General features: G+C 35.9%; 5 protein-coding genes and 1 pseudogene across 11 annotated transcripts; 5 read left to right on the top strand and 1 right to left on the bottom strand.

Moving 5' to 3' along the window:
- The first annotated feature begins 533 nt into the window (after positions 1 to 533).
- LOC137711279 (uncharacterized) lies at positions 534 to 3075 on the top strand. Its single transcript, XM_068450511.2, has 2 exons — positions 534 to 933; positions 1132 to 3075. Exons 1-2 carry the CDS (start codon positions 622 to 624, stop codon positions 2539 to 2541), a joined length of 1722 nt encoding a protein of 573 aa, XP_068306612.2. The 5' UTR covers positions 534 to 621; the 3' UTR covers positions 2542 to 3075.
- Positions 3076 to 4011: 936 nt separating this feature from the next.
- LOC137710239 (glycosyltransferase BC10-like) lies at positions 4012 to 4967 on the top strand (annotated as a pseudogene).
- Positions 4968 to 7644: 2677 nt separating this feature from the next.
- On the top strand, positions 7645 to 11353 carry LOC137709782 (glycosyltransferase BC10-like). The gene is made up of 2 exons (XM_068448766.2): positions 7645 to 8459; positions 10469 to 11353. Exons 1-2 carry the CDS (start codon positions 7869 to 7871, stop codon positions 11108 to 11110), a joined length of 1233 nt encoding a protein of 410 aa, XP_068304867.2. The 5' UTR covers positions 7645 to 7868; the 3' UTR covers positions 11111 to 11353.
- A 1941-nt stretch (positions 11354 to 13294) lies between these two features.
- On the top strand, positions 13295 to 17023 carry LOC137711014 (protein SAR DEFICIENT 1). Its single transcript, XM_068450205.2, has 7 exons — positions 13295 to 13696; positions 13860 to 13935; positions 14112 to 14673; positions 15634 to 15794; positions 15901 to 16095; positions 16199 to 16295; positions 16590 to 17023. Exons 1-7 carry the CDS (start codon positions 13608 to 13610, stop codon positions 16877 to 16879), a joined length of 1470 nt encoding a protein of 489 aa, XP_068306306.2. The 5' UTR covers positions 13295 to 13607; the 3' UTR covers positions 16880 to 17023.
- A 4624-nt stretch (positions 17024 to 21647) lies between these two features.
- Positions 21648 to 23144, bottom strand: LOC137711697 (uncharacterized). Of its 7 annotated transcripts, none has more exons than XR_015963308.1 (3): positions 22850 to 23144; positions 22448 to 22763; positions 21648 to 22315 (listed from the first exon to the last, which is right to left on the bottom strand). XR_015963308.1 is itself a non-coding variant. In XM_088695314.1 (3 exons), the coding sequence occupies exons 1-3, from the start codon at positions 23021 to 23023 to the stop codon at positions 22512 to 22514; spliced, it is 345 nt and encodes a 114-aa protein (XP_088551440.1). In that variant the 5' UTR covers positions 23024 to 23142; the 3' UTR covers positions 21648 to 22511. The 7 variants fall into 7 exon arrangements, 6 of the variants coding, with proteins under 6 accessions (XP_088551440.1, XP_088551439.1, XP_088551443.1 ...); XM_088695314.1 differs by having other exon boundaries at positions 21648 to 22549; positions 22631 to 22763; positions 22850 to 23142; XM_088695313.1 differs by having other exon boundaries at positions 21648 to 21818; positions 22631 to 22763; positions 22850 to 23142.
- Positions 23145 to 24461: 1317 nt separating this feature from the next.
- LOC137711579 (calmodulin-binding protein 60 F) lies at positions 24462 to 26333 on the top strand. The gene is made up of 2 exons (XM_068450831.2): positions 24462 to 25004; positions 25198 to 26333. Exons 1-2 carry the CDS (start codon positions 24804 to 24806, stop codon positions 26257 to 26259), a joined length of 1263 nt encoding a protein of 420 aa, XP_068306932.2. The 5' UTR covers positions 24462 to 24803; the 3' UTR covers positions 26260 to 26333.
- The last annotated feature ends 303 nt before the right edge of the window (positions 26334 to 26636 follow it).

The following is a 26636-nucleotide window of genomic DNA, read 5'->3' as shown; positions in this document are numbered from 1 at the left end:
GTAAATTGACACATTATAATATATTAGGTGGTTCAAAATAAAATTGAAATTGTAGTGGCAAATCAGAGCATGAGCATTGATAAAATTTTAACATATTTTTCATTAGCCACACTAACAGATTTTTCTTGAGTACTTAGAGGCACAAAGAGTAATACTTTTTTTTTTTTTTTTTTTCCGTTGAATTTGATCTATTGACTTAAACTGAATGACCGAGAATTGTAAAATCAAATTCAACAATCAAATTTCAAAAATCTACATTTAAGTTGTATTTCTGAGTTAGACCGTTAGATCATTTAACGTAACAAAATCTATCTAATGACTTTTATTGAAATGTATAACTTAAATATGCACTTTTGATTTGCACCAAAGAGAATTCTTGAGCGTAAATACCGAAGATAAAATTGCACTCTAATCCTAACCTGGTTCGAGCAACTGGTTCTAGCCCAAAATATCTCAGCTTACAAGCCCACAAGAACAAAAGACCCGACCCAACCCGCCCAGTCATATTAAATCACATGAATAAATAAATAAATAGAAAACTGACACCAAAGAGGAAAAACCGATCACTCACCTCCCTCCTTCGACGGACCACCGTCGTCTCTGCGATTGCGCCGACGACCCATGGACGAGATGACGAAGAAAGAGGCGGCCACCGCGTGGGGCTGGCTGCTGGAAGCACTGGCGGGATTCAAAGAGGTTGGGTTGCCGCTTTTGCACGATTTGATCGAAATGGCTCCCGATTTACCCGATGATTTGGAGAGGAAAGTGAGCGAAAGGGTCGCTCTGAGAACTTTGGAGGACTTGTTTCCTCCTCGCAATGATGTTCTTGCTCTTCTCCCCTCGGCTTCGGCTTCTTCTTCAACCTCACCTTCGAAATTCAGCTTCGATTTTTCGGAACGATGCGAAGATGTTCTGCAGCGCATTATCAATGAGGTATGATTTGAAAACCCAAATTTTTTTTTTGTGTAATTAGTTCAAATTTTTTCTGGGTTTTTTGTATGTTTAGATATTAAGTGTAAAGTTGGATTTTTTTTTTTTAGTTGTTAGAATTTGTATGAGGATTGTTGGCATTCTGGGGGTTTTGTATGTTTAATTGTTGAGTGTGAAGTTGGAATCTGTGTTTTTGTGTAGACGCCGGAATGCGATGTGAAAACGGACGGGCCGGGGTTGTTGAAATGGGATGTTCAGGCTTTTATTTTGCACAAACGGGCTTCTATGCCGAAATGTGTTTTGGGGCAGATCAAAGATTCGATTCTTGATGGTACGCATCCGTATGCTGATTTCTTGATACGAAAGAGCGGATTAGCATCAAATATGGACGGTTGTAATGATGGAGTTTCTGTGAGTGGTAGTAATAGGAGGTTTAAGGGGAGCTGCTCTAATGCTCGAAACACGAGAGTAGAAGGGAATGATGCAAATGTGTTGCCTTCAAAGAGGGTCAGGATTTCTTCAGATGGAAATGTGGCTGGTGGGAACTGTGTTAGGGTAAATGATTCTGATGATTCACTTAGAATTGCCATGAAGATGAATCGGGTGCAAAACACAAGAGTTGAAGGAAATGAAGCAAATGTACTGCCTTCGAAGAGGGACAGAGTTGCCCCGGATATTGGAAACCTGGTGGATGAAAACCATGTTACCGTGAATGATTCTGACAATCCACTTAGAAATGCCAAGAAGATGAAGGGGGGTGCCTCTTCTGTTTCGCAGTGTGTAGAACACAACCCAGTTTCTTTACCTCAAAGAGAGCAGTTGGAAGATTTGTCTGAAAGAGATGTTTCAGTTATTGAGGGTGAAAGGTGTGTTTTGGGCCCGAATAGTTGTGGACTGAATAGGGAGGACATAATCCCTACGAGTCAGTTGGAAAGTCCTTGTGCTGCTGAAGGCAGAGATGATGTTGAACATTGTCTTGAAGCAACAACATCGGGTGTTGTTCATCCAGTTGAAACCCAGCATACAGTTTGTGCCAAAGACTCTGATTGTAATAGGGAGCATGGTTCTCAGGTTAAAGTAGTGCATGCTGTGTCTGCAGATGGATCCCCACGGAAGACAATTGCTGATGGAGCCACAGAGATTATAGATATTCATTCCGAGTCAAGGGATAGTGATGAGCATAATAATGGGGAGATTGATGTCACCACAAAGAAGCATGGTTTTTTGACCCCTCAATGCACATTAAATCGTGCTTACTCAGAGACAACTGATTGGATGGAGGAAAATATTTGTGTGAAGTGTAATGAAGGTGCTCAGCTGTTGATATGTACTATCATTGATTGCCCTTTGGCATATCATGAAAAATGTCTTGGTTCCGAATTCATTTGTTATGAGAAGGGTAACTTCATCTGCCCCTTATGCTCGCACTCGCTTGCTCTTAAGAAGTACCTAGAATCTAAGAAAGAAACTTCTCGCTTAAAGAAAAATCTAGATACCTTTATGTGTTCTGTTTTGGAACAGCAGCCAGTGGAATTTCTAGGAAGGAATTCTAATGACGATCTTCTTGAAAAAAGACTTCGAAATGGGAATTTGGGGGAGAAGCATGTGTAGATGGAGTCGATGACCTTCAATTTCAGAATATGGTGGTAACCAAGTACCATCTCCTATATATATTGACGTCAATAGGTTTAGAGACAATGGGAAGCAGGAACTGCATTGTGTACAAATACTATCGGATGGTAATCCTCCTCAAGAGGCCACAAAACTTTTCTCTGCCTTAACTTTGGAGTTGCCAGGCATGTGCAAGGGCGTATTCTTCAAATTCGTAAATGGGAGAAATTATAGTTTGTGAACTTGAAATTGATTCAGGGCGTACTCCTTAAGATGACTATGAAGCTCTACTATTTCCTATTGCGCCAAAGGAGAAAAAGCCCGTGTACATACCTGGCAACTCCTCAGCCAAGGCGAAGAAAGGTTGCGTTGCATGCTGAGGAGGAAGCGTCTCTCAAGATCAGGTAGCTTATTTCGTAGAAATCATTACGGAATGTCAGCCATATGTAATCTTTTGGTAGCTGGGATGACTGTCTTAGTAAAAACCAGCTGTGTGTATATACAGTTCTTGATGATATTTGATAAATTTTTGGGGACTTTTTCTTTTTCCTTCTTTCTTTTCTTCCAGTTATTCATTCTTTAATTCATATATTCTTATAAAGAACTCTCTCTGCTGCTGTCTGAGTCTTTGGTCGAAGCCATTGAAAGCGACCGTGGGTAAAAGAGACCATTCTAATCGTTTTGCACGGGTACCTGCGAAACCCTTTTCCTGCCCTGATCTCTTGTGCAGCAGCCAAACTAGCTCCGTGTCAACGAAAACGGATATTAGTCCTGCTTCCTAGAGAATCGGGTTCTGTTTCGGTTTCTGCTGAACTTGCCCTTTCGTCTTCTCTGAAAGTCGGTTTCATATCGTATTAGTATGCATGAGCCTCTTCCTATGAGTAAGATGGACTTTCTCTATCCAAGAACGAACAGGGGAAACAGCATTAATGTTTTCCTTCTTCAATCATTGTTGCCCCAAACCAAGGAGGTTGCTTGCTCATACCAACTTGGTGACATTTGCACCCTAACGTCCAAGTTAAACGTTAATTAAAACAACTTGGAACGAAGGTTAAAATACTTTATGTCTGGTAACGTTTTAAGATTTAACGGTTAGAAACTTCGGAGCATACTAAAAAAAATCTTCAACTTGCGATTGCAAATTTGGACGTACGAATGCTCCAACTGGTGGAAGAGTGGCCATGAAATATCAACTCTTTAAGAGATCAAAGGTGCTGAGCAAGTCCTAATATATGCAGTTTAGCCACGCCTTTCTTCTTGTGTTTTTGTGTCATTGGTTTGTCCGTTGGAGTCATGGTCAGTTTATACTGCAAGACCTTCTTCCTGTTCACCTTACAAACCACTTTAAACTCTTCCTCCTCGTCACCGCTATTGCCGCCAGCCTCAATATCACAGCTTCTGCCGCAACCACCCTCACCGCCGCTTCTCCCTTTGCCGGACAACGTTACATCTGATACTTAGGTACTTTTGATGCACAAGATGGATGATGATGGTGGGTTGTTTTGGAGGGCATCGTTTGTTCCAAGGATTGGAGAGTTTCTATATAACCATGTGCCTAGAGTTGCCTACATGTTCTTGACAAGGGGGGCCCATAACTTTGGCCCCATTATAGGAAATGTTCTTCAATGGCCATGAAGGACTTTACAAGATATATTTCCACCCTCATCCTTCATATGTTGATTCATGGCCTCCAAATTCTGTTTTCTATGGAAGGAGAATTCCAAGCAACTAGTTTTGAACCTTTTGTTGATAAAAATGGTCAACTCAATTCATGTAATTTGTCACCTGTATATAAATTACGGCTGTTGTTATTTGTATCACATTTACTGATTACATTGTTGATCACTTCTCTAATACAGGCGGTTGAATGGGGAAGACCTACAATGATCGATGGTGAGAGACAACTACTAGCAAGTGCCCTCCTAGACTTCACTAACGAGAGATTTGTGTTACTGTCTGAGTCTTGTATACCATTGTTCAACTTCACCACAATATACAGCTACCTCATGAATGCCAGTGAAAGCAATATGGGTTCATACGAGGAACCGTGGAAGGTGAGTCGGGGCAGTACAATCTGAAAATGTGGCCTGAAATCAACATATCGGATTGGCGCGAAGGCTCCCAGTGGTTCGAGATCAATCAGAAGCTGGCAATTGAAATGTACCAGATAACAAGTACTACCCCATATTGAAAGAGCATTGCAGCCCTCCTTGTTACATGGATGAGCATTACATCCCAACCCTAGTAAACATTCTTGGCCCTGAAGAAAACTCGAATCGAAGCGTTACTTGGGTCGATTGGTCCAAAAGTGGACCTCACCCTGGAAGATTTGGGAGGAATGATGTTTCAGAAAAAAGTTTGAATCAAATAAAATTTGGTTCTAATTGCAGCTTGTTTTATGTGCTTTTTATTCCCTAGGAAGTTTATGGGAGGGGTGTGATATCCACATCATCTTTTTTACTTCTCACACATAGTTTTAATTTTTGGCCGTCAAATTCGATGAATTAAAAAAGATCAAAGGTCAGAAATTAACAAGGGGCGTGTGAGAAGTAAAAATGAGTGTGTGAATAACACACCCCTTATGGGAGACGCTCTGCGACATCTCTAGCAAATTGCACCCTTGTTGTTAAGGCCACTTTCATAATGCTTTTTAGACAAAATAGTTCATGAAATTGACATAACTCCTCATTTTGGTCCTGAGATTTGATATCAATAGAAGTGGTCTCTGAGTTTGTCTACCATCAATCATTTTGGTCCATTAAATAAAAATAAAATAACAAAAATACCCTCAATTTTTGTAAATCGTTTTGGCCCATTATTATTAAATTGAGGGAATTTTGTCATTTGTGTTCTTATTTAAAATAATTTTGCACAGAATGACCAAAATGATTAATGGTGTACAAACTCAGAGATCACTTCTATTGATTTCAAATTTCAGGGACCAAACTCAGGAGTTATATCAAAATCAAGGACCATTTTAGCTAAAAAGCCGTTTCATAATTATAATGTGTTTGTTTTGTGTATCCAAATAACATTACTCAATTTATATTACTTTTGTACAAATTTGATAAATTAATATGTATTTATGTATCTTACATAATATTAAAAAAAATTAAAATGAGCGTTTTTATTTTAAAGGTTAACGAATGAGCATTGAAAATGAGAATGTGAAAGTAAAAGAGTCTCACATCCGTGAAATGAGTAACTTTGTAAGGGATGTATAAGAGGTTGAGTTACTTACTATATTGCCAATTAATTTTATGGTGAAACTTCAACTCTTTTCATATTATTTGAGTAGGTTAGCCCACGCTTAAAGTTCAAAATGTCACACGTGCACCATGTCAAAGCTAGCCCACTCTTATATACATGTTGTTACAAGTTTACAACCTATTTTGAGTGCGAAAATAATTGAATGGTTCAATGAATTCCACCCCAATAATATATGGATGTTGCAGTATAAAATGTTTTTTTTTTAATTTTTTTTTAACAAATGATATTATATATCTACACTAAAGAGGTGAGGAGGGGTTAACCATCAAATTGGACCAGTCATAATAATGTGATTCAAATTCTCATTTAGCGATAATCGAACTTAAAACCTCTCTTATAAGTGTAGAAAAATATCACTAGACTGTAGTATTAAATAGCATTGACCCTTGTAATATTTAGATGTATAGAAGTGATTATTCTTCGACAGAGAAACACAAGTGATTATTCTTCGACAGAGAAACACTTTAGAGTTTAGAGTTGTCATTGCATATTTGTATAAGTCATGTGAGGAGAGAAATTAATAATACAGCAGCGTATCAAGCTATACATGTACCGTTACCCCTTGTTTTTTGGTAATCTGATTAGTAGAAGGACAAACATGGGGCAAAAAGTTCAAGCATAAAAAGGAAATTGCAGGCGTTTTGTGACTAAGAAGCCATTTGCAAAATTCGTTGTTCTTGGACCCTATATTTTATTTGGCTTCATCACTTTCTATTTTGTTATAATAATCTAAATATAATATTGGAGAGGGCAAGTATAGAGAGATTTTTCAGTTTGATTGGAACATGGAGTGGTACATCATGTGTCACTATACAAATGGTGGGATATGTGTGTTAAAAAGTTAATAACTTAAATATAAAAAAATTTCACCACTTATATAAAAACACGTGGTGTACCACTCGTATTCGGTCATAATGAAAATTTTCTCCAAGTATCATTCTTAATTTTTTAATCATTCGTTTCAACAGTAAAAGATACAAATTTATTAAATAATTGAGCGTATATTTGGAAAACAGTTCTTTCCCATCATAGATTATAATAGGGTAATGCTATCCACATACTCATTTTTACTTTTCACATACTACTCTTAATTTTTGGCCTTAGGATCGAATGAATTGAAGAAGATTTATGAACTAAATTTAACAAAGTTGTATGAGAGATAAAAAATAGTGTATGAATAACACTATACTTATAATATATATGGTAATTTGCCACCAAAAATCTTCCTTGTTTAATCAGATTTATATCCTAATTAAGACTTAATTTCTTACACTATTCAAGGAATCCATATTTCCCATACAATCCCCCTCTTTTACATACGTTGTCTTCCCCACGACCAACTATACAACTTCATTATTTTTAGCCCGACTCATTGTTCTTAAGGAAAAATGAAACCCAACTCATGTTAATTTCCTCGGTTTATACCGTCTTTTATGTAAACCTTCTGAGAAATTTTTCTATATACTTAGAACACTAAAACCCACTTTCTATGTACTTAGGAATTAAGATTTATTGCTAATTAATGATGACGGTCCTTGTTAATCTTACTTGTAATTCCATTTTTAGGTTAATTTAATGCTCTATGACCTTTCATGTTAACAAAGAAAAAAATAAAAAACTAGTGTGACGAGATCAATTTAAGGAGAAATTTTTAGTTGTGACGGGAATACGAATAATATATCATATGTTTTTATGTAAGTGGGAGAAAATTTAAAATTTTAAGTTATTAACCTTTTAACACACATATCTCATTATTTATATAGGGAAACATGGTGTACCACATCATATGACGATCACACTGAAAATCTCTCCAATTTAAGAATCATTTAAGAGAGAGAGAGAGAGAGAGAGAGAGAGAGAGAGAGAGAGAGAGAGAGAGAGAGAGAGAGAGAGAGAGAGACCAGCCCCAATAGTTCTTTGAAGCTTGCAAATTAGATTTAAATGCCTCCTCCTCCTCTCTTTCTCCCTCTTTAAGGTTACCACATTTTTCGTTTGTATAATTTCAAAAACCAATCAATCAAAACACTTATCATTTTCCAAAACTCTCTCCCAAAAAAATGAAGACTACGCAGCAGCAACACCACCCACCACCTTCCTTTCCAAAGCACTTCTTCAATGCCCAAATCCACCTCCATAAAATCATCTCAAATTTTCTAATCTTTGCTTTCGGTGTAGCCCTAGGCGCTTCCCTCAACATCTACCTCAAAGATTTTCCCTTCCAACTTTATTCAACACAAAACAAATACTCTCATTTGTCAACAAATAATCCACCATCTTCTTCTCCACCACCACAATCTCTCAACATCCCAACAAATCAAACAAAAGCCAAAACCTCGGCTGCCAGCCCGGCACCACCAATAGGGTTGAAAGAATACACAAAGTCGCCGAATATCTTGCATGAAATGGACGACGATGAGCTGCTGTGGAGAGCTTCGTTGGTGCCGCGGCGGCGGGGTTTGCCGTTTAAACGGACTCCGAAAGTTGCATTCATGTTTTTGACGAGAGGGCGGCTGGCATTGGCTCCTCTTTGGGAAATGTTCTTCAAAGGGCATGAAGGGTTGTACTCCATATATGTTCATGCCAATCCAGGTTTCAATGACACCATGCCTGAAAACTCGGTTTTTTATGGCAGGAGGGTCCCGAGTAAGGTCAGTTTATCATATTACAATCCTAATTTCTCTTGATTAATTTTGATCAAGTTACAAGTGTTTTTATCTAATTTACAGAAAAAAGTGGAAAGATATGTGATTAACTTGTAGTAGTTCTAAGCAATGCTGACTTTGCGTGAATACATATATAGCAAATTGAATTACGCCACACCAATATTTAGAACTTTACTTTGGATTCGTTAAAAAATATAATTTAAATGATGTAAACTTTCAAAGCCAACGTCTGGATGTTCTGGTTAACTGATGGTAGGCAGTCAATGCGTTATGCTAGCTTCATTAATTTGTGTGTACGCAATATGTTCTTTTTTTTTTTTTGTTACAATGATATTCTACCTTGAAGCGGAATTGTTTGAGTTAAGTCGTACAATGAATTATTTATAATTAGGTCTATATTTGAAATCTCTTGTTTATAAGCTACATGTGAAGCATAAAAAGTCATTAGACAGGAGTACTACACAATATTGCTTTAATTCAGATATTCGAATTTTCTCCGTAATCAAAGTTGTACAAGAAAGTAGTTGTTTTTTTCTTTCTTTTTCCTATTTCAGTGAAGTTTTGCAAAACTATTTTAATTTTCTAAACTTTTATATTTATATTTTACAGTAAATTCTAATTAATTAATTCTTTTCATATTAATTAGTTAGCCATTTTTAGACACCACCTTTGGGAGAACTTGTAAACTCGAATTGACTTTACTTGAGATTTTGAGGCCATTATCTGTATATGGAAAAGCCATCAGCCTTGCCTCATAACACGCCTCATACAGTGGAGAACTTCATGCCCATGTTTCCTTTTCAATTCTATCTTGTTGGTCTGTAGTGTTGTTACATTACTTAAATATTCATTCTGCATAACAAGTCTTTGGAAGACCAAATCATCATTTGTTTATGAGCCTACGTATATGTGTGATTCTGCATTCTGGCAGGTTTGTCCATAAAAAGCAAGCTTCTCTTAATTACTCAACCTTTTCTTCAGAAGTTACTTATATTTTTTTTAAGGAACTGAGTTATAATATTGATAGTTGGCATTCTTTTCCATACATTATGTTTATGGAATGAGATGTATAATACCTAAGTTCCATAATATATAAATTTCAAAACTTAATTCACTTTATAATATATAGTATGGAGTCTAAGCAGATCTTTTCATTCTTATAATAATTGGCATTACTGTTACATGTGTTGATAAAAAAATTAGACATAAGAACATGGGTAAACAAATGAGTTTTGAAGTCGTGGAGGCATGAACAAATAACAAATGAGTTTTGGGAAATTATTTGGTGGGTGATTTATTTTTTTTGGTCAAAATAATCCTTACACATGAGTACTTTATATGTACCAAAATGTCACACACCGCATATTTTTCCAAAGTCTGTTAATTTACATTTTAACTTCCCTTAATTAATTTTCTTCTAATTTTTACATTTCATAAAAATATTAATAAATTTGGCATATGGATTGAGTGGTGGACTCAATTTTGTTGCATATGCATTGCTTGGATTCTACTCTTTTTGTAACTCCCTAGAAGACCTTAATTTCCAAATTCCTTTCGTATTGTTTGTCTCTTTCTCATGCATGCTCATCGTATCAAAGTGAAGAAAGAAAGCAAAAGTGGCCATTAGTTTCTTTCTTTATGTAGTTAGCAAGTAACAAAAAGTAAGTATATAGCAAAGTGGAACATATCAAATTCCAGAAAGAGCCAACTTAGCTAGGGTAGCCAGTCCCTCTTAACAAACGTAACATATTAGCATAACATGTCATATTTTTTTCCCAATATCGAATGTCGAACATATTAGGTTATGACCATGCTTTCAATTTGTATTAGCGACTTTCTAGTGTTGAACGTCAAACATGTTAAGTATCAGACTGTCAATTTCTATCAATTATGTACATAAGAATTTAATAATGTAGCACGACAAATTGTAACAAAGAACATTTTGTTTAGTGTAATAATGATCGACTACTAACTCCAATTGTTAATGCGTGCAGAATGTGACATGGGGTGAGCCTAACATGGTGAAAGCAGAGCGTCGCCTATTAGCCAATGCTTTGCTTGACTTCTCCAACCAACGTTTCGTGCTCCTCTCAGAGTCATGCATACCACTCTTTAACTTCAACGTAGTCTACAGTTATCTCATGGACTCAAACCAAACATTCGTGGAGGCCTACGACCTTCCTGGCCCGGTCGGCCGCGAACGGTATAGGCACAAAATGAGACCTCAAATCACTCTCGACCAGTGGCGGAAGGGCTCACAGTGGTTCGAAGTGGACCGTGAGATCGCAACCGAGGTGGTTTCCGATGAAAAGTACTTCCCTGTGTTCACAAAGTATTGCACCCCCTCATGCTACTCCGATGAGCACTACTTGCCCACATATGTAAGCATCAAGTTTTGGAAGAAGAATTCTAACAGGACGTTGACTTGGGTTGACTGGTCCAAGGGTGGGCCCCATCCATCTAAGTTTATGAGAACAGATGTAACGATTGATTTCTTGAAGAAGCTGAGACATGGAAGCAAGTGTGAGTACAATGGGAAGCGAACCAATATTTGCTATTTGTTTGCAAGGAAGTTCTTGCCAAACTCTTTGGATAGGCTGCTGAGGTTTGCTCCAAAGATCATGAAATTCAATTGATTTTTAGGGTTTAGATGTTTTTTTTTCTTTTCTCATCATTCATTTATTAGTAAACTAAAAAGGTTTATGGATGTTTTTGTCATTAGTTTTGGAGTTCTTTTTGCGGGTTTTGTTTTCTTTATTTGTTGGGATAATTGGAAGTGTATAAGTTAATTTTTCAAGATAGTTGTGATAGTGTGATATTTGTGACATCCGTTTTTTTGTTTTCTATACCGTAAACTACTTAATAGCCTGATTTAAACATATATCGCACAACTCTCCAAATAAAGAGAAACTTACTGATACTCTTCAGGATATGACTTTTTAAGGCAATGATAAAATGATGTGTTAAAATCAATCTTGTAAAATTGAGTAATTGAAGGCCTAGATGAAGCGTTAAAAGTTAATAAGCCCTTAATAACAGTTTCTAATAGAGTAGGGTAGGAACAACGTTATCAATTTAGCATTATCCACGAATATAGTCGAGGACATATTTACCAAGCCCTCCTCGCTTGTGGCTCAACGCGGATTCTGTTCAAAACTTGACAGACCCTGACAGGCCCAGTCTGCACGTGAAATACGAGTTGGGTTGCTTAAGCTGGCAAATTACAAAAATAAGTAGATGAAGCCCAAATCATGTGGTGAAGATTCTACATAATTATGAAAGGCTACTGAATAATGTAAATATTCAATCGTAAAGAAAAGAGAAAAAGTATTGTATATTCAGTCAAACTAAGTACCTTTTTCCTTTCTTTTTTTTATCAGAGTCAAACGCAGTGCTTATGGTGAGGAATTAGCTTGGTTCTTTCAGCAAACTTTCCTCCGACATTTCGTGTTGAGATATTCTTGGCTTGTTGTATGTAAGAATTCATGTTCCACGACAGACAAATCAGAGTTTAAAGCTTGTGTGAGATCATACAAGTCTAATATGTACACAATACATATTGAGTGATGTGAGAGCAGATGGATTATAAAGAAATTTGATGTTCTATTATAAAACCAATTAGGTTTTTTTTTTCATCAATATGAGAATCTTTTACCTTCACATCCTCACATGCACCCTTAAGTGTGATGAATTTTCAAACCAAACACGTGGACGGCACGAATTGGGTGATATAGAGCATGTGTGGCTGTTCGGCTTCATACATGGGCTAACTTGCTCTAATGCCTTGAAGAAAACTGAAGTTCCATGAGAAAACTAATTGGCAATATGAGGAGTTACCCAACATCTTATCAGACATTGCAAGGTTTTTTCTTTCACCAATGTGTGATTTGTTTACCTTCACATCCTCACATACTGTTGGGCTCAACACATGTGATCACGTACTATGATAGCATAAGAGAAGTTATAGTTCCACTATAAAATTAATTGACAATATAAAAATTAACTTATTTAATTGTTTTGTTCAACAAACTTAATTTATTATAGGTGCATAAAAAATCACTTAATTCCCTGATGTAGATTCACTCTCAACATCCAAAAGCTCTGAAACTTTGGTCACCTAACTAAGCAGAGATAAAGCTCCCTCTAACTGGCAAGGGAGCAATACGTGTCTCTTTCCTTTATTGTGCTTGTAGTTATAAGTTTATGGTATAGTCGTTAATTAATCAAATCATTACAATTTAGAGGCCCTACATAGAAATGAATTAGAACCTTCTGAGAAATGTAGTTATTGACCACAAGTAACATTGATGTACTTGTAGTACACGGTATCTGGGACCCGAATATTTCCACATATAAGTTATTTTTAAATTTGTGCCGTGATATAGACATATATGTTATCGCATAAATGCAATGTTAATTTGATATATATTGTAAGTCAATTTTTTGAGAACTGAAGTTTTTGAGGTTTGGTAATTGTTTGATATGGTGCCAAAGTTCTAGTGATCATGTTCATTTGTCTCTTTATTTGCTAAATGACCTTACACGTGCACGTAAATGAGCAGCGTTTAAACTAGTTTGATATCGATTTACATTGTTGATTAATTCTCTAACAACCTAATTAAAATTTCCAATCGTAGAGATTTTCTAACACTTAAATCTGATGGTTGATATGGTTTGACGGTGAACCCTTCCATCACGATGCATGCATCTTAACCGTGAGACTTTGTGATGAGTAGGACCAGATAAAGAAGACCAATACCAAATAACGACAGACAGAAGGGGTTGGTTTTAATATGAAGCAAATTATAGAAGTTGACGTCAAAGTCGATCGTCATGCGTGGCTAAACCTAGGTCACCTTGTTTCTCTCCTACCTAGCTGCTTCCCTTTGCCATTCCACGAAACTTCATTTTTTTATATTATTTAATTTAGTTTACTAACCCATCAATTGTTCCTCATTCTTTATGTATATATTTACCTTGTATATATATAAAGCTAGCCATGGCTGCATGACAATCCCTAAACCCTCAATACTAATCATCTTCGTCAATCACCCTCAATACTAATCATCTTCATCAATCACTCTGTCTCTCTCTCTTTCGGTGTAATTCTTTGGAGTTATATATTTTGGAGAAATGGCCGCCAAAAGGTTTTTTAATGATGCAGAATCCGACCAAGATCAGCCAGATGACAACCGGAAAAGACCTAGGCCTTCTTTTGCTTCGTAGGTCCCCAAACCTTAATTATCAACTCTATATATACATGCAAATACTTTGCTTTCTTCTTTCGTTGTTATATTCTTTATCTTTTATTTTATGCAAATCTAGAAATGGAATAAAATGTTTTCTGATCATAAAGATTTTTGAACTGCTTTTGATTCTTGACAGTGTAATCGGGGAAGTGGTTTTGGTGAACTCCATGCAAAACCTTTTCGCATCCCTAGAGCCTTTGCTTAGAAGAGTGGTACGTAAACCCTAGCTATATATACATATTTTCTCTTGCAAATCCTGCTTAATGATATATTATGTAGTTTTATATTACCGTATTGTCAATCAGTTTTATAGTGAAACATCAATTTTCTTTAATTATATTAACATTTTCTTAATTAAAACAATCTATAATTAAATTGAATTTTTCAGGTCAGTGAAGAGGTGGACCATGTTCTAAGACGGTGCTCATCACTGCGCTCATTGACAAGGCAACCTTCACTGAGAATCAAAACCTTAGAACAATCCAGCTTACAACTTGTCTTCGCTAAGAGCCTCTCACTCCCAATCTTCACAGCAAGCAAGATATCCGATGAAGACAACAACCCAATTAAAATCTTGGTCGTGGACAAAAGTAGTGGAGCTAATCAAATGGTGCCAATTAATCTTCCCAATCCAATCAAAGTCGAAATCATTGTTCTCGATGGGGACTTCCCCACCGGAGACCGTGCCAATTGGACCAGCGAAGAATTTGATAACAACGTCTTGAGGGAGAGAACTGGCAAGAGGCCATTGCTCACGGGCGAAGTAAACGTGACGGCGAGAGAAGGGTTTGCTACTGTTGGGGAGATCGAGTTTACAGATAATTCGAGCTGGATTAGGAGCAGAAAGTTTAGGCTTGGAGCAAGAGTGGCTCCAGGCACAGGCTATCAAGGTGCAAGGATCCGTGAGGCCATGACCGATGCTTTCGTTGTTAAAGATCATCGCGGAGAATGTAAGTATTATATGCACGATCTTCGTACTTTCTTTCTTCTCATAAACCGCTAGAACTTTTTCATGATCATTACCAAATCATTGTTACTACTTATTATTAACTAATATTGTTATTGTGAACCGATCTTTTTGTAAAACAAATTCATAGTTTCTACCCTTTTACATACATGAATATGTATGTCACATAAGTTTTTTAGAAGAGAAAAATTGTTGCGTCACCGCATTTATTGTTTCACCTAATCACCTAAAGAGTATTGTAGACTTAAATGAACATCGATTCCAAGGCTTATTCTTTCATTTTATAGAGGTGCTCATCTTTAAGTGGAGTCAACCAATACAAGCACAAAGCAATAACATTCGCTTGTTACATACTTTGATCATCTTATAAATATTTTGCTTTTTCTCAAGGATTTGCGAGGAAAGATCATGTTCATACCTAGCGATGATACCATTAGTTTTAGAAATATTTGATCATCTTATAAATATTTTGTTTTTTCTCAAGTAAATATTTGAGTCTGAATTTGGTATATTCATTAGTTTTAGAAGAAGTGATCGTGTTCATGATCAGCCTATGGCTCGAATTAAATTAATTTTTTTTTTGTCCAATTTGGTTTTAAAAAATACTTGTCTGGCCTGCATGACTCTGGGTCAGCGGATTTGAGTGTCTTCTGGTCAATGGTATTGGAAGTGAACCAATCATGAATGTTCAAGTCAAGTCAATGTTCATGCATGTTAAACGAATAATAGAGATTTACTTTGATACTTAATTTGTCTTTTTACTAATGTTTATAATTGTTGAAATGCAAAATGAAGCAAAAAATCCAGTTATGAAATAGAAGTTGAGTCAATTTTGTACGTTTTAAGTTAGAGGAAATTTTTTTTAAGTGTCACAATCACATTATCGCATAGTATTATCAATTCTCCCATGTCAACATATAACTAAGTAAGTTTTGATGTGAAGTGTACAAGAAGCATCACCCACCAATGTTGGAAGATGAAGTTTGGCGCCTGGAGAAGATTGGGAAGGATGGAGCTTTTCACAAGAAGCTAGCCTCAGAGAACATTCACACAGTACAAGACTTCTTGAAGTTGTTTGTTGTTGACCGGTCAAAGCTAAGAAGGGTACATATAAATACTTTCATACATACAATTATTTATAAACTTAATGCTTATGCTAAATAACTGGCTAATTAATATCAATTTATTCCAAATGCTGTTTTTAAACCAGATTTTAGGAGTTGGAATGTCAGAAAAAATGTGGGAAGTGACAGTAAAGCACGCCAGAACCTGTGTGATGGGTAACAAAATGTTCATATTACGCGGTTCTCATTTCTTGATTTTCCTAAATCCTATATGTCAAGTATTGAGGGCTGTGGTTAATGGCCAAAATTTCCCCATTCGAGACCTCAGCAATATCAATAGGGTATGAACTAATTCATTTAATCAATCAATTGCTATTGTGCTTTTTAAAAAATATTAGTATTAAACCTAACTTGTGTTCTTCAATTCTCTCTTAAACTTTGCAGACCTACATTGAGAATTTAGCAAGGGAAGCCTATGTAAACTGGAATTCGTTGGAAGTGGTTGATGGAATGTTGAATGAGACTGCTTTATTGACACAAGGTAAAGTAATGTTTTTGAAAACTAAATTCTAATTGAATACACTTTATCTTCGGAAAATCTCTTTGCCCGTAACATACTCTATGGTTGGATAGTTTCAACCGCATTGACCAACTTAAAAAACCACTTACATACGCTTTACGTCAAATTATTCCTTAAAACACTCGCACCATCCTACGAATTGCATTCAACTATACATCAATTAAGGAGCTGATAATATACAATATATATATTCTCTATATTTCATGATACCAATAGGCAATAGCTAACACTATATGTTCAATGTTTAATTAACAGGTGATCATGTAGTGGAGCAATATCCGAACCATCATCCTCATGCAATGGTGAGAGCATTCGATCAACAAAATGGACACCTGGGCGCAGCCGATCATCATCATAAATCTGTCAATGTCGGGTACCAACCAAGCAGCATCGACTTTGAGTGCACTGCTACCACTACTGGTACTAGTGAGAATACTTGGCAGATAAATACACCACCGTATCTATTCAGCCCACTGCTGGAAAGTATCAAGTGTAGCATCTCCGACTCCTCGTCAGATGGCGATCTAACGTCTCAAGGCCTTTGATTAGCTATCTAATGGGAGTTCATGAAGGGTTGACTAATCTATCCGCATTTACTTTACCTTGTTGTGCATGTAAATAGTAAATACTAAATCCCATGCATGTATTTCAATAAAACTAATAATATCATGAAAAGGTTTTGTGTGTCATTAGATTGTGCAGATGTAGCGCATTCATCAACCAAAAAGAAGTGTCTGTAGATTGTGTTGGTTTTCCTTCTTGATCTCACCTCTTCTCTCCAAACAAAAACAGAGGAAAGAAAGACTGCTAAAAACGAATAGGTAATGCCTACCAGTTTTCTTTTGAACAATCATGAATATTTTTGTTTAGAGAAAGTTGAGGTTTTACTATACGTAGCACTACTTATAAGCACGTGTAAAATCCATTATTTTTAAATATAAGATTCATATTCTCAACCCCTCACGTGGGGCGAATTTTCAAGCCTAGAATGCAGTGAATACAAATTGAATGACATGAAGCCGTTGGACTTATTATATGGGATCACCTGCTCTCTGGTACCATAAAAACATTGAAGTTCCACCATAAACTCAATTTGTAATATGGGGAGTAGCTTTACTTATAAGCACATACAAAATTCATTTGCTTCCCGATGTAAAATTCATACCATCAACATTATTCTTTGACTCTCATCCATTTTATTATATTTAAAGGTCCTAAATGTAAAGATGTGCTTGAAATTATTACCCAAAACGAACAACCGACTAGATTAAAATTATGATTCGGGGTTCTATTTCCACTGATCTCCTTTTCTCTCAACAACTAATAATTTAACCAACTAACTCTATCGTTTGTCCCTTTATCCCGTTGAGTTGAGCTATGGACCGTTACTTCCCACTTTTGCAATCACTTTTGGGCTACTCCTTATGTAGTACCCGTTGTGTTTTGGGCTATCTTTTAGCTTTATCGGCCCAAAAAGTAATAATAAGTGAAAAAAAATACAGTTTAACCTTTTAGCAAATTAGGAATTAAATACAGTAAATTTTCTCTAATGAACATCAAAAGTAAAAGTAAAGTTAGACATGAATAAAAGCCATTAGATTCCAATGAAGTTAAATAATTTAATGTTTATGTTCAGATGTGTAATTTAAATGTTTACTTGTGATGTGCATTGAAAAATCTAAAAATAATAACTTTTTAATATAAAAATACTTTAAGAACTATTGGAAAAGAAAGAAAAAAAAAGCCTCGTTATTTTCACCTGTCATATTATAATTGATTCTTCGTGTAAAACTTGTTTAGTGTCTTTTTCTCATTACAAAGTAATGTGAACTCTATGGAAGTTTTACATAGCTCCCACTTCTGAAAAGCTAAAGACATCAACTAGAATTTGTACCCGCGCGTTGCTACGTGGTTAAAAATTATATGAAAAATTATACAACTACAATATTCAAAAACAATGTTCGAGTAAAAAATTGAGTTATGCAACCAATGCAATTTATACACAACCTCATCATCAATGAAACAAGTTTAAATGTCTAAAGAAAATTCTATTTTCTCAAAGTAGAAAGGGGAAAATAATTGTTTACTTAAAAGTTGGAGTAACGATAACTGCATCAATTACATCAATTACAAATGTAATATTGAAGGAATACCTGCCAAAAAAAGCGTACAAAATCTTTTCATAATCTATAGCATCTTCAACGTTTCATAATCTTGATTTTTTTCATGACGACTTGCACGTTCAAAAGTAAGGGGTCCAGAAAACCTTAAAGAAGTTAAAAAAAAAAAAGGTTATGCCCTCCCATATCATATAATGAAACAAACAGAAGAATGAATTCAACAGCAGGATTTAGAGAATTTAATTGAGGATGATTACACCTATAACCTTGATACACAAACAATCTAAGAACTAAGTTAACACCTGCAATCTCAGGAGGTCCTAGTTTACTTTTAAATTCTACCTAGCATGCATACCACATTACACTTCATGTGCGGCCTAAAATAATAAAAAATATCAAAAATTGTGAAAACAAACACTAATTTTTTAGAGATTCAACTGATACAAATTAGAAACACCTCAATTCGCTTGCCTTCATTATTCACTTTATATCTTAATAATAATTACTAAACAGTTTTTAATATTAAACGTTCCGCAATCAAAAGGATTAAACACTTCAATCATTACTAATAGTCATTTCAACCAAATTCATGGTTGCAAGATCCTTACTATAGTATATCTTGACAACAGATTCAATGATCATATTATCCTCGACCTGAAATGATACTAATTTCACAAAATCAAACTGCATGCTGTTTATAAAATGACATCAACCACATATATGCCATCTTTTCTCATTGCAGTATCTATCATATCATGTTTTCCACAATCATTGGTAAAAAATATAAAGCCTAGTGAAGCCAATAAGTAGGGACTGTCACGGCAAAGATGAATTTTCTAAGAAAAATGAAAGGGATATGTCATAAACATGACTTAACGCTTTAGAAGGCAAAGAAATGAGATTAATTGATGGAAAAGAGACCAAGCTTTTAGCTTGAGGACAGTGGTGACATTATCTATGTCACAATAGGTCTTTCCAGTTTTGTCCCAATCATGCATATAAAATCATCTAAATATACAAGACTTTCAGTTTACATGCATCCCAAATTTGGGTTCCAACATCACAATAATTTTGGAATTCAGTTTCCAACATCCCAGAAATAATTAAAGGGAAAAAAAAAAGGAAAAAGAAAAAAAAAAAACAGAGAGAGAGAGTGAGGAATAATGCATACCAAGGAAGAGAAAAAGCTGGAACAGATCAAGGTGGTTGGGGATTGAAATGAATTGGTATCTGGGTCTGTTATTTTTGCTTGAAGTTTTAGTAATTTGTGTGCACCATCCATTTGTATTTATAGTAATTACCTGCACAAATCTCAATCACCTTACAATCTATCACTATTCACATATAGTTCATACAAAAGGGCACATTGTGACCTCTCTTTGACCAGCAACAGTTTTCCAAAGTGAAATCAACTATTACCATTGTTAATTATCAGTCCGTTTGGCCAATCCATTGAATACACGACACCAAAAATTTCACAATTCATTGAATTTACATATAATTGGGAGATGTACAAAAAGAAAGGCATCGGCAGAAATTAACACCATAATAATTCCACTATGAAAAATCTAGAGACCAAAATCCTTGTTAACAAAATTTAATCATATTAAGAGACATACACTTTCGGTTCCAAAACAAATTTTCCTAAGCAAATTAAATGCAGAAGAAACGGGATAAAAGAATTATCCCGAAAATACAGGAAATGGTTCTATTTTTATAGGAAGCAAATCGCAGATAAACAAATTTAAATTAAAACATGGCAATTGAAAACCCCAACAAGGAAAACCAAAAGGCTTTTCGAATTCGATTATTATTATTTTTTTTTTTTTGGAGTTTGACAGTTGTGATTTATAGTTTTTGAAGAGTGAACTGGAGAAATTTCTACTGGATTCGTCTTTTTCAGCAGGAAAGTGAGAGAGAGAAGTCGAGATCAGAGAGCGAGAGAAGGCAAGCTTTGGCAACATAAGGGTTTGTGGGAGAGATCGAAATGGATGGAAGGCTTCTTCAGTAGAGAAGGAAAGCATGTGAAAGAGTGAGAGATGAGAGAAGACTGCAAAGTGAAGGAGAGTCAGAGGAAAAGTCGAGAAGGAGTCCAAACAGAGCCCTTCGACGATGATCGGAAAAATGGGGAATGACAAAGAGAAGCTGAAGCGATGATCAACACGTGGAGAGCATTCGGGCGGAAAAAAAATCAAACAACATCGCTACATGAAAACTATTCACTGAAAATCATTAAGAAGGAATAAGTGTAATATTGTTAGGGTAATGCTTAAAAAATCAAAATTTTAAATTAAATTTTATAAATTTAAAACTGTAGATGTTAATAATCAGATTATTTTCATTGATTAACATGCTTATTTTTTAAGAAAAAATAATAAAAATATTTTTAAAACTTTAAATTTTAACAAAAAAATCATCCTATACCTTTATTTAATAATAAAAACAAAAAAAACCTAACTACGCGTGCAATTGCACAACGTTTTTTCCTAGATTTTGTTTGGTTTGGTGTGCTGGTGCTTTTTCCCAGCTTATGTATTTGCTTCTATGGAGTTTTTTATCCATTTAAAATGTAAGGAGAACTAATAAAAAGAGCTTGAAAACTTTGAGTTTTAACGATAAGGACAAAATAAAAGATAAAGTGAATAGTACAAGGATTGACTTTTTAGTGTAAGAATGTGGTTTTTCGTTGCAGTGAACAGTACTATGAGCTTTTCGTTAAGACTCCCTAAAATGTCTGCCGCACCTTTTTAAAAAAAATATTTATGTGGAGTGATTGATGGCAGGAGAAAGGGGATTCATAAAAAAAAAACTTGCAGAGAAAGGGCATTCTTAGAGGTACCGTTTGGTACGTAGATGGGACAAGACGAAACGAAATGGGATAGGAGGGGACAAGATAGGACGGGACGGAATAGAGGTTTCGTGTTATGTTTGGTATGCACAGGATGGAACATGACAGTTGTTCCGTTTTGCGTTTGGTACGCGTTGGACGAAACGGAACCAAAAGATTAAATGACTAACTTACCCATGTTCTGTCTGTTATTTGGTACAATGTTTATGTGTGGGACGGGACGGGACATTTTTTTTTTTTTTTTTTGGAACTTGTTCATATTTGAACACATAACAATACCATGATTAGTTTTTGGAGATTGCAAAAGAAGCAAAACAAAAAACAATGGCAGAGAATTTAGAGAGAGAAAGTGAATGACTAAATATTGTATTCCTTGAACAATGAATGAATTACAGAGAGAGAGGTTTTTGTTATTTATACAAGTATTCTTTGCTTCACTCATAAGCTACTAACCAACTAACTTATATCCCTACAATCCCAACAGACCTAATGTGTTGCAACAACATACATGGAGACCTATAAAATGAAAAGCAAAGAGCATTGGTAAGTAATAATAAAACAAAAAAACTACACAAATCACAATCAGAAAGTCTAATTCTATTTCCCTTTCAAACCAGTTCTTGAAAGCACTTTCATATTGCCTAAAGAACAATGGTAATATGGTCTGTTGATTCACATAGCCTTCAAAAAAGAAGCCATCGTACTCTTGATTGGGAGATATAGCAGCAAAAAAGGAATCTCGGAAATACACAGGTGCCCATTGAGCGCGAGCATTGTATAATGATTGAAGCCAATCATTTCCCTGACATTCCATGATGCACCATTCATTTGACATCAATCACTTCAACATCCATACTAAACCCAATGTGTAATGCTAAAGAATACAATTCCTATCTTTCAAGCCAATAAAATAGCAGTGCACCATGTGTTATCTAATGATACAACAACTCTTAAATTGTTGAGTTGTTAGCACGATTAGAAATCTTCTGCAGGAATTCCAGTACCATGTCAGCCTAATAGTCATTCCCAGAAACAGTCAGATAGTTAAAGCATCTAAGCTCTCAAAAGTCACATGCAACTTTCACTATATTCTCAATGAATGCAACAAATTTTTCAAACACAAACAAAAACAATAAGAATATTACCTGCAATTGTACATTGTAGCCATCAATGATTCAAATAACTTGTTAAGGCAAATAAATGTATAGTCTACGAGTTCAAGTCATCTAAGCTCACTAAACATGCAACTGCCACAAGATTTCTCAATTCATTCAGGCAATTTTTCAAACACAAAGCAAACAACCAGACGGGGAGGCTTAGGATTATACCTGCAGCAGACCCATCAGGCGGGTGAGATGGAGTAGCCATAAGCATCGGCTTCAGAGCCATAACCGAAGGTGCAGAGACTGGGCTTCCACCGGCATTGTAAGTGTTCATCATGCTCAACAAACTCTTCGACGCCTGCAAAAAATAGAAAAAAACCCAAATCATCGGGAAATCCTTCAGACTGATTTTGAACAAATCATCGGGAAAAACCAAGTGGGTACCTCTTGAATCGGCAATTTGGCGATAAAGGACAAAGCTTCGGTTCTGAAAAGAGAGCGGGTTACCAAGTAGTTGTTGTCGCAAAGGTATTGGTCGATGATGAAGGCGATTTGGACAGGGGTGACCTTTCCCTTCCCCAAATTCTCAGATTTCTTGCCTTTGGATGGCTTCCCCATTTTTTGAATATTGAGAGATGCCGTGGAAAACTAGGGCTCGAATGGAAGCAATGAGGAAGAAGAAGGAGACAGAGAGGTTGAGATCTGAGGAAAGGACAATGGGAAACGGGCATTTTTGTCTTAAAATGTTATAATTTTGTGTTCCACGAACGTGGAACGAGTCGTTGGGATGAGGTGGAATGAAAATTCAGCCAAAACTCATTCCGTGGAATAGCGCATTCCACTGATTTTGGCGCACCAAACGTGGGATGGAACGCCTCGTTCCACTGCGTTCCATCCCGTCCCATGTACCAAACGGTACCAGAGAGAACTTGTGGAGTTCATTAACATAACATTAGGAACTCCTAAAAAAACTTTGAGTTGTGAACCATATGAATTTTCAATTACCTCCAGTTCTAATTGGTTCTTTGTTTGATTAGAAAATATAAAAAATTGAAAGACTTCAATATAAAACACTGAACCAAGAAATAGACACTATTTATGAAATTGGACCAAGAAAGAGAAATTATATATGAAACTGTATCAACTACTATACACTATTTATGAAACTGAACAAAAAATTAGACACTATTTATGAAACATGACCAAGAACTAGGCATTATATATGAAAGCGGACCAAGAACTAAGCACTATTTATGAAACTAGATAAAAAAATGAGACACTATTTATGAAACTGTACCAATTACTATACACTATTTATGAAACAGAACCCAATAACTACGCACTATTTACAAAAGTGAACCAAGAACTAGGCACTAGTTATGAATATGGACAATAAATAGTGTAGTATCGTTAGTTTCATAAATAGTATAATACTGCAGTTTCATAAATAGTATAGTACCGTTAAATTTCATAAACAGTGTAGTACTGTTTCATAAATAGTGTCAGTGATGGACTTGCGCATCCAGGCGCGTCAGGTGTTTTTTTTTTTTTTTTTTTTTTTCATTAAAATTTAAGTTCTTTTGTCGTCTTTATTAAAAGTTAAGGGTCTTTTATTAAAATTTATGTTTTGTTTTCATTAAATAAAGTTATAGCATGGTTTTTTTATTAAATTAAATTTAACTCAAACCTTTTTTATGAAAACTCTCTTAGTGACATGCTTTTTTAGTTTACTAATTTAATTTAAAATTTTGATCTCTTATTGTTATCCTTGAAGTTATAGAAAATGATATTTGGGGGAGGTAAGATATTTTTTTGTCCTCCTGTGGATAGCGAATTATTTACTCAAAAGATCAGAGAATCCAATGTTCGATATATGGGATGTAGACACAAGCAAGCTAGATTATTTATATTTAATTTGTAACAATAATTTGTTGTTTGTTAGTGTCGAATGGACCCCTTAAATTAACAAGGGAGACCAAGACTTTTAGTTTTGCGTCGGTATATGAGACGAAAGAAAATAATTTCTGCCCAACGACCTTTTTCACATTTTCTAGGAAAAATACAAAGGTCATACGTGTAAAGATGTAAGAGTTATGTAAAAAGAAGTGCATAAATCACTTCTGTGTTAAAGATTCAGCAGCCAATTATTGTTCCGCTAGGAATTGAGATAGAACTTACTTCAGTTAAACGCGGTTCTCTCCAACTCCTTTTCTCTCTTCTATTTATTTCCTTCCCTTGGCTCTTCTTCAACTGCAGTGGGTTAGACATAAGATAATTTGAAGAAAGAAAAAAAAAGAGCAAAAGGATGTTGGAAACTTTCTCTTATACTTTTGTAAATTCTTTCATTTTCTCCGTAATGCATTCGTTTTCTAATGTTTTCTCGTCTTGAACCGTGAAAATGAAGAGAATAACTAGGTCACGGTTTGATCCGAATACTCGTGAAGAGGACAACAATCTGCAGGAAGATCAACTACAGAATGGTGCAACTTCAAGCTCCGTTGAGCCTCCAAATTCACCAGCAAAGCCTCCATCTGAGCAATCTCTGACGCCGAAAATTGCGAGTATTCTTGGCAACAATGTGTACGAGGTGCCTATAAAGGTAGCATACTGTCGCTTAACAGTACTACTCATAACCATATATGTGATTGTACATATTAGTCTGGCTATATATAGAACAAACGTTCAAAATATGTATAGATAACAATACTTTTGGTTGTGTATACCTTCCTAAACCTTCCTAAATTAGTCATTTTATTAATGGATTAATTATACTAATTTCTTCTGCTAGCTAGGCTGCTCCTGAATCAGCGGAGTTGATATTTTTAGTCGTTGCCCTCGGCCTAGAGATGTTATCAGCTGCTTTCGACCAGGCTTCGTCCCCAAGTAAACCCCACTACGCGCTACTGGGCATACTGTGTGCTGTTGCAGCTTTTCTTACTACCATCTGGGAGCTCACTTACAAGGCTATAAAAGAAAGAGTCGTATTAAGGAGGTCGGGATTGCTAATGCTGCCCTACTTTTATTATCCGCCTCCTCGGAACACAGTTTTCGGTGATCTCTATGACATTTATGGATTAGTTGGCGGGATCTCTCAGTGCGCTTGCTCTGCAGTTCAGTACGTTTACTTTCTCCGGCACACTGATAATCCAATCAAATCATCCCTCTTGCCAGCCATCTTCCTTATGTGTTTGGGTGGTTCGAGACTAAATAGGAACCGGAGGTTCAGTAGTAATGTTGATAGCAACAATATTTTGTTGACGAGGGAGCTGACCGCCGACCGACCCTTGCTCGATGATTCTTGTACTTCTGCTTGGAGTCTCAGTGTCCAAACCGAACGAGAACCATCGGGCAACTTACAATTATTTTTCGGTAAAAACCCCTCACCCACAGTTTTCACTGCGAGCAAGATTGCGGATGAAGAGAAAAATCCACTTCACATCCTAGTTGTGGATGACCAAATGGTTCCAATAACAAATCTATCTTATCCAATCAAAGTGGAAATTGTTGTTCTTGATGGTGACTTTCCAACTGGAGAGGATGACAACTGGACAGAAGAAGAATTTGAGAACAACATCTTGAGACAGCTTACTGGCCGAAGGCGACACTTGCTTGCCGGAGAAGTAAGGCTCACGGTGAGAGATGGGTCTGCTACAATTGGGGATGTTGAGTTCACGGAGAGTTCGAGATGGATTAGGAGCAAAAAATTTAGGCTGGGTGCACGAGTGATACCAAGCCCAGGCTATCAGGGTTCAAGGATCCGTGCAGCGTTCACGGAAGCTTTCGTTGTTAAAGATCATCGTGGCAAGCATAATCTTCCTCGTTATTTATCCCATACGAGAAACAATTCTGTATAAGATGCAAGGCAACATTTTGCAACTTTGTACTACAATTCATTCAATTTTTAATCGAAAGCAAGGAACATTTTCAATTAGCTCTTCTTTTTTCTTTTTCTTTTAAATCAAGAAAACAATTTACAATGTTACCGTGTTTACGGATTTGCTAAACAACGTTAAAATCCCATGTCGAAACTTCACAAAATAAATTACTACATGTATAATGATTAATTTCACTACAATTACCGTTGAAAAAAATAATATCATTGTTGATTAGTCTTGATAAACCCTTTTTTTGGGGTATGAAAGTGTTCTAATCTTTGAACAAAACTTGTCAAACGATGAAAAGTCAGCAGGCACTGGATCCTCGAGATTTTTCAGTGTAATCGGTATACGGG

Source organism: Pyrus communis, chromosome 6, assembly GCF_041283825.1.
Source record: "Pyrus communis isolate YQ-2024b chromosome 6, ASM4128382v1, whole genome shotgun sequence".
In the NCBI taxonomy this organism is placed as follows: domain Eukaryota; kingdom Viridiplantae; phylum Streptophyta; class Magnoliopsida; order Rosales; family Rosaceae; genus Pyrus; species Pyrus communis.
The sequence above is the reverse complement of the archived record's forward strand: the minus strand, read 5'-3'. Positions and strand labels throughout refer to the sequence as shown.

Coding starts and splice junctions, on each gene's coding strand:
- LOC137711279 (XM_068450511.2), top strand. CDS start 622: ATGGACGAGATGACGAAGAAAGAGGCGGCCACCGCGTGGGGCTGGCTG. Junction 934..1,131: donor TGCAGCGCATTATCAATGAG/GTATGATTTGAA, acceptor GTTTTTGTGTAG/ACGCCGGAATGCGATGTGAA.
- LOC137709782 (XM_068448766.2), top strand. CDS start 7,869: ATGAAGACTACGCAGCAGCAACACCACCCACCACCTTCCTTTCCAAAG. Junction 8,460..10,468: donor GCAGGAGGGTCCCGAGTAAG/GTCAGTTTATCA, acceptor TAATGCGTGCAG/AATGTGACATGGGGTGAGCC.
- LOC137711014 (XM_068450205.2), top strand. CDS start 13,608: ATGGCCGCCAAAAGGTTTTTTAATGATGCAGAATCCGACCAAGATCAG. Junction 15,795..15,900: donor ACCGGTCAAAGCTAAGAAGG/GTACATATAAAT, acceptor TTTTTAAACCAG/ATTTTAGGAGTTGGAATGTC. Junction 16,096..16,198: donor ACCTCAGCAATATCAATAGG/GTATGAACTAAT, acceptor TAAACTTTGCAG/ACCTACATTGAGAATTTAGC.
- LOC137711697 (XM_068450959.2), bottom strand. CDS start 23,023: ATGGGGAAGCCATCCAAAGGCAAGAAATCTGAGAATTTGGGGAAGGGA. Junction 22,764..22,849: donor CCAAATTGCCGATTCAAGAG/GTACCCACTTGG, acceptor TATTTTTTGCAG/GCGTCGAAGAGTTTGTTGAG.
- LOC137711579 (XM_068450831.2), top strand. CDS start 24,804: ATGAAGAGAATAACTAGGTCACGGTTTGATCCGAATACTCGTGAAGAG. Junction 25,005..25,197: donor TGTACGAGGTGCCTATAAAG/GTAGCATACTGT, acceptor TCTGCTAGCTAG/GCTGCTCCTGAATCAGCGGA.